Genomic DNA, 12,815 nt, shown 5'->3' with positions numbered 1-12,815 from the left:
TTCTGGAAAGGTCAGAAAGAACCATTTTATACCTGAAAAGGGTTTTGGAAAGGCCAGAAAGAACCATAAATTTTCCAGAACCCTTTTCTCTTGAGGGTTCTGCATACAGGTGAGCCAAGAAGCCTTTTTTCTAAGAGTGTGATTTCAAAGATGATGATGATGACAATGGTGGATTCTCTCTAAGCAAAGTTAGGCCTTCTTGACAAGAAGATAAATATTTTTAACCTGTCGGCAAAAAGGATAGTCTGCAAAACTAAAAGTACACTGAAGGCATCATTTTTCAATGTTTATCTCCAGTACTACTAAGTTTTAGGGGAGGAAAGAAGATCAAAAAAAGCTGAGCGAGAAAACAACGATCATCAAAATGTTGTTTTCAAGGAGCATATTTGTTGAGTATATTGCACAAGATGTCTCCTTAGGCATATAATATTTAGGTTAGCTGTCATTTGAATGCTGCAGAATACTTATCTTGAGGTTATAATCAAGTCATGCAATTGGCCTATGCTCACTACTCTAAGTCAACATCACAAAATCATAGTCATCAGGGATTGGTCAATATAAATATGAAGAAACAGGTTTGAATAAGGGGCGGTGCAGCAATTATGGGCTCCTGGAGGGAACAATTTGCAAACAGCATGCCAAAAATTGCTTGCCCTCCCCCTTGGCCTGCCCAAAATCTTTACCCCCTCCTTGCCAAATTTTGGGGAACCCAATTTACAAACCTTAATTGGTCTACATGTAGATATATAATGTGAGTGTTAGTAACCAATCACACTGTCGCGATGATGATGATGATGATGATGACAGTGGTGATGGTGATGACAATGATAATAATGACAATGGTGGATTCTCTCTAAGCAAAGTTAGGTCTTCTTGACAAAAAGGTAAATATTTTCACCTGTCTGCAAAAAGGACTTAACTGAGCTAACATTGTAGCTAAGGCATCATTTTTCAATGCTTATCTCTAGCGCTACTAAGTTTTAGAGAGGAAAGAGGAACAAAAAGCTGAGCGAGAAAACAACGAACATCAAAATGTTGTTTTCAAGGAGCATATTTGTTGAGTATATTGCACCTTAGATGTCTCCTTAGGCATATAATATTTAGGTTAGCTGACATTTGAATGCTGTACAATACTTATCTTGAGGTTATAATCAAGTCATGCAATTGGCCTATGCTCACTACTCTATTGGTCAACATCACAAAATCATAGTCATCAGGGATTAGTCAATATAAATATGAGGAAACAGATTTGAATAAGGGGCTGTGCAATAATTATGGGTCCTCGGAGGGTAACATTTGCAAACAGCATGCCAAAAATTGTGTGCCCTCCCCCTTGGCCTGCCCAAAAATCTTTACCCCCTTGCCAAACTTTGGGGAAACCCAATTTACAAACCTTTGATTGGTCTACATGTAGATATAAATGTGAGCATTGTGAGCCGGAAATTTTGCATTATTTGAATGTTTCCATTACTATTTTCCTTCAGCCTTTTAGAGCATTTTAAAGTTTCACCATAAATGTGTGCCAAAAATGTGTCCCTACCAATGTTTACCTCCCCTCATTGCTCATAATTATTATAACACAGCCCCTCAAATGGATTGCAGTAGAGGCCAGAATAAGTATTTATTGTATGTATTTATTCCCCCCAAATTGATCTACATGTATTACGGGAAGAGCAGAATTCTGAATCTGAACCTTATGCACCCTAAACCTCTATTAACCCTCTATTTCCTAACCAAGCATATCACTAGCATTGGTAAACATGGTAAATACAGTGGTCAGTCCCTTTATGTAGACATTCATGCCTTCATTCTGCTTATCAGGTCTAGTACTTCGATCTTGCCAATGCCCTGTGTAAAATCTTGATTTCTCATGACAACTCTCCCTTCAAATGTATATGAAGATCCAAAATCCCCCATGATCCTTCTGAACTTGAAACATCATCACAACACATTCTTGTTATGTCTCTGAGGTACATGTAGTTTACCACAATTTATGTTTATTTTTGTTTGTTTGTTTGTTTGTTTAACTTGATTTAACTTAGGGGCTATTATTTTCTTTGGAAGGAGGGAGGGGGTCTCAATTATACAGGGGGTGTTTGGAAATAAAAATATAGGGAGTCACCAAAATGTAGGGAGTCACAAGATGACCACAGATAGTGTGTTTATTTTATTCAAAAGACTGATTTTAATATACAATTCCCTTACTGTCGAACAGAAGAAATATCCAGGAGACTGATAAGATTATGTGTGCAAATGATTAAATAAATAAAACCATTTTATCAATATCAACATAAAACTAGAGCGGTTCTCGGGTTGCGCGGTTTTCGGCATACGCGGTTGGTGTGTAAGGTTGTTGGGTGATGGTATGGTAGTGGTTGTGTTTAGATGTGAGTTTCTTTTCAGAACCCTGTATGGGCGAAGCCTGGATGGTGGATGGGGAGTGTGGGGTGATTAAAGAAGGAAATAATATGGAAATGTAATAGGCCGCACGGCTGTGTAATGTTTATGTTTTACAAGATACCCAGAGCACGGGTTGGGATATGGGATATCCCCTCGTGGTGTCGAGTTCACAACAGGTGTTGGTATTGCTTTACCAAAACAACCCGAGCCGTGTGGTGGAAGTTCAGTTTGTATGTATAGACAGTTTCCTAGCAATATTGACTGTACCCACCAAGTTTCATGCCCATACAACAGATGTTAGTCATTTGACCTCAGATGACCCCTAAGTGACCTTGGATTACCCCCAAAATGACCTTCCAAACATTTGACTCTTAATGTTGACTGTACTCACCAAATGTCATGCTGTTATGTCAGTTTTTATTAATTTGACATCAGATGACCCCTGGGTGACCTCGGATGACACCGAAACGACCTTCCAATAATTTGAATCTAAATGTTGACTATACCCACCAAGTTTCGTGCCATTATGACAGTTTTTTAGTCATTTGACCTCAGATGAACCCTGGGTGACCTTGGATGACCCCAAAATCTATTCAGCTCTACAAATACAACTGACCAAGTTTAGGTGATACACCATGTTGTTAAAACCCCTGTAGACCCTATAAGGGAACAAACCAAAAGATTGATGACGTCCTATAAACGTAACTAGTTTCATTTCTCAGCCGACCCCCTCCCTCCCTGCCAGAAACGTAATAATGAAATGTTGACAATTTTGACATAATAATAATAATGACACATTCTTCAGACCGATGGTTTTGTACAAACGTAATCGAGTATTTTTACCCCCTCACCCCTAAACGAAACTAGTTTCGTTTATAGGACGTCATTCATCTTTTGGTTTGTTCCCTAATACTCGGCATCATCGCACATGTTGACTGCCAAACTTCATCACAACATAAACTTCGAAAACGATCCATTCATACTGTCCCATTTATTGATACCTTCTGTTTGTATCAATTGCCAGTGAGCAAAATACACATGCTCTGTTCACTATACACAGCAAGGTTGAAGGTCACTGGTAAATAAACACTTGATAGTCTGTGCCTCGGGCCAGACTGTATGTGGCTATCACGATGTTTGTTCGGATCGCCCGACACAAATTGGCTGTGTAGGAGACTAGGTCTGTGCAAACAAATTAACGACTTTATAGGGGGCGCGAGTGTTTCCAAAAAGCAACACAAAAGCAAACAAAAAATACACCCATTGCCCGCTATTTACCGTACGAAATGAACGACTCTAATCATGTACCGCACGAAATGAACGACTCTAATCAGCTGCGGCAATTCCCCAATGGTGGATAGGCCTATACTATACACGTATTCCTATTCGTGCATTTGACGGACTTAGGTGTTTTTGTTAATATCTCCTCTCCTGAACACATATTATTATAGAAAATCTATCTACTTCTTCATTCGATTACATACTATATACCCTGCAACTTTCAATATGTACAGTGGCTAGATAAACCCTTAAATGTGCGAACAAATATTGCAAAACAAAATTAAAGTATGGCTCTCCGCCTATGGCTCCGCCCATACAAAAAACCGTCTGAGGATAGATTTTTAAAGAATTTTTTAAGCATGTAGATTTTATGTAATTTCTTCTTGCTGCAGATATCAACATTAACACAAAATTAGCTTTGTTCAGTCACTTCCCTGGTTCAATCTGTACTCTTCGTTTGTTTCTTAGCCATGAAAAAATATCAAGTGCAAAAAAAAAGTGGAATATTTTTCATGTAATTAATACTCAGGTTAAGGTGAGTTATCCAGCAGGAATCAGGTGTGAATGAAGTGACCTTACCTTGACATACAAGCCCATGTTTTCACACATATCATCATATACCGAGGGAGCCCGGTTGTTAAAGCTGATACAACTCAAGCGCATGTTTTCAAACACATTACATACCATGGGAGGGAGTTGGGTTTTGATGAAGGTTGCATTTGCAGGTGATTCCTTACGGTATGGTATAGTTATCTATGCCCGTGGAACGGTGGCATAGATATTGTATTTGTTGTGTTTAGTCTTCTCCTTCTCCTCCTCCTTCTTCTTCTTCTCAAGATCACTTTTTGCACCCCTCTAGCTCAAGAACCAAAGTAGCCTCGGGGCCCAAACTTGGTATACTGATGGCCCATGACCCTTAGCATCATCCTAGGGTACCCCGACCCCAGAGGTCAAAGGTCATGGGCTACAGGGGGCAATATGTGTAAAATTTCAAACAGCTCTAGCTCAAGAACTACAGCGCCCTCAGGGTTCATACTTAGTATAATGATGGCCCATGACCTCTAAAAGTAACTTATGGTAGCCACGACCCCAGAGGTCAAAGGTCACAGGCTACAGGGAGCAATATGTGTAATTTGTTAAAACCGCTTTAGCTAAAGAACTATAAGCGCCCTCAGGGTTCATGCTTGGTACAATGATGGCCCATGACCCTTAGATATTTCCTGAATTAACATCGACCCCAGAGGTCAAAGGTCATGGGCTACAGGAGCAATATGTGTAAAATTTCAAACAGCTCTAGTTCAAGAACTACAGTGCCCTCAGGATTCATACTTGGTACAATTATGGTCCATGACCTAGATGTATTCTGTGGTAGCCGCAACCCCAGAGGTCAAAGTTCAAAGGCTTTAAAAAGCAAACTATGTACAACCTATTAACACAGTGTAGCGCAATAGGTAGCGTTTTGTTAGCTACCTGTGTTTGCAATGATAACGGCCCGATAACGGCCCTTTAAATGTTGACAAAACTAAATTTATGATATTTGGCACAAAACATAAGCTTGAAAGGTTCAGTGAAATTCAACTTATCTATAATAGTAACATTATTGAAAGAGTTGATGAATTTAAGTATCTAGGTGTAAAATTTGACTGTAACTTGTCCTGGTCAGCTCATGTTGATTATATGTGTAAGAATGTTTCAAAAAGAACTGGTATTATAAGGCGTGTAAAACACTTTCTTCCATTCCATACCACTGTAATGTTATCAAATGCCCTTGTTCTTCCTCACCTTGACTATGGAAGCACAGTTTGGTCAAATTTTTCAATTGAATTTCATAACAAATTACAGGTTCTTCATAATAATTTGGCCAGATCAATACTTTCTGCAGATATTAGAACGCCAATAAATGAATTGATGGAAACACTTCAGTGGCTTAAACTAGATAATAGATGGCATAATCAATTATTATTGCTCATTTTTAAATGCTTAAGGTTATTGATTATTTTAAACTGTTGTGATTTGGTAGTTCACAGTATCTTACAAAGGGTAGTGACCTTTGGCAAAAACTGCATTGCTCAATTCGTAGCGAGCGTGTAGAAGAATTAAAATATCACAGATATATTTTTATAGGTGCTGCGGTTCTTGAGTTACGTTTTGAAGAGGGCTGAAACAACAACACTTTTGTAAAACGTACATAAATCATTAATTTCAATAAATTAAGCAAGTTTACAAAGTATACGATTTGTAGAATGAACTTTTGCAAAACATCAATGTGTTAATTTTCAATAATATATTGATCTAGATAATGAAAATCGATTTTTAGGTTGCTTCGACCAACAATACCTCGTCTACCCTTAAGGAACTTAAGTCCATCATACTTATCTTCTCAATTTAACTTTGTACATGATATCCATACCCACCAAACTAGAAATCATAGTACAAATACATTGATTGTGCCAAAATTTAAATCAAATTCAGGGCTACGTTACATTTCATGTGAGAGCAGCCTATGCATGGAATAATTTATCTCCGGTAGTTAGAGCAGAGTTGGAGAATATTTCAATAGGCCAATTCAAATCAAAAATTTACCAAGCTCCTGTTTGAAAAGTTTATCCTTGAGTATATTGTAATTTTCATTCAATTTCATTATTATCACATAACTTTTTGTTGTATTTCTAGTAACTTGATACCTTTCTTTTTTTTTTTTAATGTGTACATCTTGTGTAAATTTTAATTATGTCTGTATATATTATAATGTACTTTGTATGAGGGCCTGCTTGGAAAGCAGTGCTTGTCACTGAAGCTGTTTTACCCTCAATAAAGAAAGATTTCTATTCTATCTATCTAATCGTACGTCAAGGAAATTGATCACTTGACAAAAATTCCCTTAAAAAGGAATGTGTAGGCATTTTGATATTGGTGCCTTCAATGGACCACCTCAAAAGGCTGTCATTGTGGGACATGGCGTATGGTTGGTTAATGGGTGTTAGGAGGGTTAAGGGTTGTCACGGTTTGTAAGGGGGTGACCAAGGGGTGGTCACCCGTTTTTTAGATTTGGCGCCCAATTGGGCGCTTTTTTTATTTTAAGTGCTATGAGGATGATACTTATATCAATTAAAGCTTATAAAAGGGCTTCCACATAATGGTCACCAACTTTTGGATTTGGCGCCACTTTGCGCTTTTTTTAATTTAAGGTGCTATGAGGATAATACTTATATCAATTAAAGTTTATAACAAGGGCTTCCACATGATGGTCACCAACTTTTGGATTTGGCGCTCAATTGGGCGCTTTTTTATTTTAGGTGCTATGAGGATGATACTTATATCAATTAAAGTTTATAACAAGGGCTTTCACATGATGGACACTAACTTTTGCATTTGGCGCCCAATTGGGCGGTTTTTTATTTTAGGTGCTATGGTAATGATACTTATATCATTCAAAGCTTATACCAAGGGGTATAAGTTTTTGTTTTGTGAATAGGGGAAGGGGGGTTGGGTGTGGTCACGGGCATAGATATTCGTGTTTGGTCAAACACAACTGTGGTTTCTAGTTTGTTGTTGCTGTTGTTGCGAATTTTATGTCGTAAAATATAAATGAGTTCCTGTAAGGCAACAAACATTATTGTCACATATAATCACACTGTTTGGCACACATAGCTCTTAATATTTGCATTTTAGTGCATTTCTCATCCTGAGTTTGGAACAGTAACCATGGTAACCCCATGTCTTGTGTTGTCTAAGGATCAAGGAGCTAAATGTATTCATTTGTCGGTTGAAAAGGCAGTGTGCTCACATTGTAGCAAACATTCATATTAGTGTCTTTTATTCTGAACCAACTTTTAAAATAAACATGCGATATTCATGTTTATTTCAAGGAGCATATTTATGGAGGGGAGGGTATTGCTGAAGTTGTCTCAGAGGGCATATACTATTTAGGTTAGCTGACATTTTGATGCTCAAGAACACTTATCTTGAAGGTATTATCAGGTCATGATGGAATTGGGCTAATGTTCTGTGTTAACATCGTGGAATTGTAGTCATTAGGGACCAGTCATTGTATTTGTTAGGAAAAAAAAGAAATTGCAGTTGAGAAAAAGGTGCCAAAAAGAAATTTGTGTTGCTTTTTCCGATTATATGTTTATGGGGACCAGTGTTTACTCTCTCAGGAAATTGAATGCACCAATTTCTGCCATTATTATGTTTTGATTAATCCAAGTGTGTAAAAATATTGGATCCAACACATATAATGATAAAATTGGATTCTTTACGCCCAATACTTATTGGTCTCGCTATGAGTTTTAAAATATTGGGACTCGACTATGTCTCGTCCAATATTTTAAAAGTCATGCATAGCTCGACCAATAAACATGGGCTCAATCGATCCAATTTTATATCAAAATTGCCCAAATTGGCCCAATTTTAGCTCAGTAATTCCTCAAATTGACTAATTGTGTAATAAGAGCATTGCATATTTGTGTACGGCAAAAAATAATTTTCGCTGGGCCAAAATTGTGACATGCAGCCTCTGAATAAACACTGATGGATACACAATGTTAAGTGTATTAATACATGATAGAAATTACTTCAGTAATACAACAATGTATAAACTTCAATATAGGCCTACCATGAATTATATCCTGTAACTTATAATTAAATGATGGTAGAAAATAATTAAGCAATGGATACAACATCATACAAGTTACTTACACAATCTCGTATTTTAGAATATCTTTCATCAGATTCAACAGTGCGGTTCTCATTATTAGAATATTATTATTATTATTATTACGTTTTATCCTCCAACCATTACCAAGAATGTTGTGTATAAGTTTACTACGTACATTACTGAAAATATGTCACGTTCGACGTCGTTCGTACATCTGTGTGAATGAAATTTTATCTGTATAAGATGAAAATGGGTTTAGTCTTAAATAAATCAAATCAGTGATGTGTTGTTCTTGACACATTTAGTACATCAACTTGGCAGTCAGCCCGAATATGAGATATCTCGTAGACCACGTAGCCAAACAAATGTTGACATAAAATATATGTGTCATGGCTTGTGGATTTTCAGGCCAATAGTTTTGAATTCAATTGCATTTTTTTACAGAAAAATTAAGGAAATTGTATACTCTATAGTATATACTTGCTATATGATATTTGGGGTGGGTGGGATGAGGTACTCAGTTAATGTAGTGAATGCATGTGTGATCAAATATTGTCATGGCACCCCTAGCCCTACTTTTGGGCTCTGTTGCTTTTATAGTATATCCAGAGAGGTTGCCTCCCTCGCACTGTGTTCCCGGCTGCTTGCGCTTCATGCTCGCTAAGTCTGTGAGGACTACAGACTGCCCAAAGTTTACCACTACCAACAAATGTAACCATTACACAGGAATAGTCTATATAAAATTCTTCCACCACGAAGATTTCACTATAAAAAAAAATCATAAATCAAAAACTGAGCTTATATAATGCCTGCAATGGCCACTATTGGCAGAGCCTTGCATAAAGAACACTGCTTTAAATCAAGAATCTCACAAATAGTATAGATGATCCTGTTATTTAATGAAATTTGCACCTAATATTTAAAAAAAGAGATATAGTTATCAAAAAGTAGTAATATGCTCTCTCTAAGACAAACTATCCTCTCAATAGGTGACAAGAAAACATGACAGAATACAAATCTTCCTTTTGAATTCATCACTTTATAACATTGTCTAATTTTTTGTGTACTTTACAGATGTAAATATGGAGCACCCCGACAAGAAGTCTATCGTCATGTACATGATGATGTTATACAAAGCGTTACCAAAGCAACCTCCTGTCATAGAAGAGCAACAGCCTGTGGAGGAGTCTAGGGTACCATTAAACCTAGAGGGCGCTGCCAGCAAAGCGTCAACACCACTAGAATTTGGATCTATAACTCCGTCCTCTGAACCTGTAAGTAGCAAAGCTAAGTATAGCATCATGATCTCTAGAACTGTTGTGATACAAGAATCTACTATGATTCTTTCCCGGATATCTTGTGAGAATTAGAAGGATTGTTTCCATTTTGTCAACATCAGGCCCGTAACCAGGCGGCGGATGACATGATCGAGCCGGCAACTCGTGAAACCGCCCGGCCGCCTGGCGTTTTCCATATACTCGGTTAGTTTTGTGGGGTTCATTATCGAACCCCAACGGTTTTAGCTTGTATTTGCTTGTCTGTACAGCTTGTCTGTACAGCTTGTCTGTACGCAGTGCAATAATACTCATACATATGAGGGAGGCACTAATAAGGAAGAAGAAGAAGGTGCAGTTTGCTACCCAAATTTGATCTTTTATTAAACAGCCTTCAGTACACACTACAATATTGCAATACAACTTTCTTGAAGATTGCTAATGTTTTGAGTCATCCAGTACAAAGTTCAAATTAGCCAAAAACTTAACTTCTAGACTTGCCAAAAAATTCACTGGAGATTTGTTCATGATGGTAATCTGAGGGAGATGTTTCAAAGTTGGGTCCTATAGTTGTTCAATAGCAGAAATTAGAGTACTATACCTTCTTACTGAATGTCAGCTGCTGTAACTGTTCCCAGATGGCTTGTTTCATTTTAAGGTACACATTGACATCATTGATGAAAAGGAGAGGAGGTTTGAGGGGATATAAAAATATCCTAAGTACTGTTTGCAACCCAAATAGAAATTAAGAAATTATACAACTTGCTTCATGAGTCATGGCATTGGGCTATTCGAGTTGAAATACATACACCCCCTATGCAAGATGTGACCTTAATCTCCCACACAGGGTGTAGAATTTCAAACAAATCACCCATTCAGGTAACCCCATTTGAAATCTATACCCACCGTGTGGAAGATTAAGGTCATGTCTTCCAAGGCAAAAAAAAATTGTTTGTTTGTCCATAGAGGCTTATGAAACAGTTGGGTCGGTAGGTCAGATTAAAAAAAAAATTTTTTTAAAGATATTGCACTTAAACTGACAATTTGAAGACTGGTAAATAAGTCAAAACACACAGCACTTTACTGGTTTAACTTTTGAGATGGTTCTGCATGTTATACTGTTCATTTTCTTTACATTTTCTTTCTTTAAATTTATACTAACCACTGTTTTACTAGCACATTCAACGTAAATTTAAAAAAAAAAAAGAAGAAGAAAAAAACACGGTCGGGACCAGGGTACACGGTCGGCCGGACGTGGACAAACAAACAATGTTTTTTTTTGGCCTAAGGGGTGTATGGATTCTAACTAGAATAACCCATTGCAAGATCCCAGTGCACTTAGCAAAATTAACAAAGTGAGAAATACAAAGGTAAATTAGCATACGCTGCAGTACAATAAAACAATGTAACATGCATTGTATTCATACTTGAAATGAGTCAGTTGGGAAAAAGATGTTATTAGTGAAATTTTATAATGATTTTTTTAGTTTTTGTTATTTCTTGCATTTTTGACATGTGAGCTCATATGTGTGTGGAATATTAATGCCTTCATTCCCCCATATGAGAATGATGCATATGATAGTGGAACCTGTTGCTTATATTTCTAAAGTAGAAAAGGTTCTTTTTCAGATCCAAATAATCTGGTACTCACTAAGAAATATTTCAATTGCTATCAGGAATCTTGATCACTTTGTTGTGGTGTTTCTAGATGTTTGATGAATTTGATAGGAATTGAAATATTTTCGAGTGAGTACCAGATTATTTGGATCTGAAAAAGAACCTTTTCTACTTTATTGAACTATGAACGATCCTGATGAATTTGTTTCAAGTGTTGATATTCCTGTTTCTTGTTCTTTTCTCCCCAGTCCTTGTCAGACATGAGCGAGATAGACATAGAGAGTTACCAAGGGAACATGGAGAACGTCCTAACCTGGTTGCTAGAGGCAGAAGGACACCTTGAAAACCAGGAGCCTATTTCTGGTAATGTGGACGAAGTCAAAGAACAGTTCCATATTCATGAGGTAAGACATGAGATACACTGCAAAAAGAATTGGGGAAAATATTACCTAATGTTGGGTCTAATATCAATAGTTTAAGTTAATGGGCACACAATTTATGCAGTTTTATGCAGTGTTAGTGCAAATTTAAACCAAAATTGGTTAAATTTTGCCCAATAATTTTGACTGTTGATATTAGACCAGTGACAATGTTTGATATAAAGTTGGATTGATTAAGCTCATATTTTATTGGTCAAGCTATGAGTTGTAAAGTATTGGACGAGACTTAGTCAAGTTTAAAACTCACAGCGAGACCAATAAATATTGGCCGTAAAGCATCCAATTTTATCATTATTATGTTTTGGATCCAATATTTTCACACACTTGGATTTATAATAATGGTTGAAATTTGCCTAACATTGTATATAAATTCTACAGTGTAGTGACTACACTTCTATATGTGACATGATTCAATCCAATCCAATTCCAATGTGAAATTGAGATGCAGGTAAAAGCAGGGGGCAAAAAACAATAAAATACATTGTGTTGTAAAAGCTCATTACTTTGAAACCAAGTATACTATTGCACTTGTCAGTTGTTGTCCCAGTCCCTGGGTACCCGAGGATGGCTGGGACTTGCAAATCATCATTGGGCAGGAAAAACCTTCTATGTACTTCTAGTCCTTGAACATGTTTAAAACAAAACTGCCAAGAGATTACATAGGAGGTTTTTGCTTTAAACATGTTCAGGGGCCAATGACTCATAGGAGGTTTTTCCTGCCCAACAACGAAATGAGAATATTTGCCTTGTGCTACTTGCCCAAATTTCCAGCTCTTTGGATGTGGTCAACTTCCTAAACAAGGCCTGGCATAGCATATTCCTGGCCCTGCTGGGATAAAATTTGTGTCAACTCTCCGTTCAAATGTTGTCCAAGTCCCTGGCTTTCCCCGGCTACCCAGGGACCAGAGTTCCAATTGACAAGTGCATATAAGGATGTAGGGAACCCAGCTATAATAATAGCATGCTTGGTAATTGGGGAAGTTGATGATGAAAATAACTCAATTGTCAAATATGTCTCATTTGGATTAGATTGTGTAACGTATCATTTTTCACTTCCTCATGGTAGTGACTGGACCGAATTTTCCAGTGTAATCAGCATTAGATTGTGCACATTAAATGAAGACAACAGCATTGATATTGAAG

At 37.2% G+C, this 12,815-nt stretch overlaps 1 protein-coding gene across 1 annotated transcript in view; it reads left to right on the top strand.

Annotated features, from left to right (window-relative positions):
• LOC140157258 (utrophin-like) overlaps positions 1-12,815 on the top strand; it is a 252,448-nt gene that overhangs the window by 224,666 nt on the left and 14,967 nt on the right. Inside the window, exons 10-11 of the mRNA XM_072180386.1 lie at positions 9,416-9,615; positions 11,481-11,636. Of these exons, the coding sequence (XP_072036487.1) occupies positions 9,416-9,615; positions 11,481-11,636 (356 nt within the window). The remainder of the gene's footprint in view (positions 1-9,415; positions 9,616-11,480; positions 11,637-12,815) is intronic.

This window comes from Amphiura filiformis, chromosome 7, assembly GCF_039555335.1.
Source record: "Amphiura filiformis chromosome 7, Afil_fr2py, whole genome shotgun sequence".
NCBI lineage: Eukaryota > Metazoa > Echinodermata > Ophiuroidea > Amphilepidida > Amphiuridae > Amphiura > Amphiura filiformis.
This window is presented reverse-complemented; position numbering and strand designations above follow the sequence as displayed.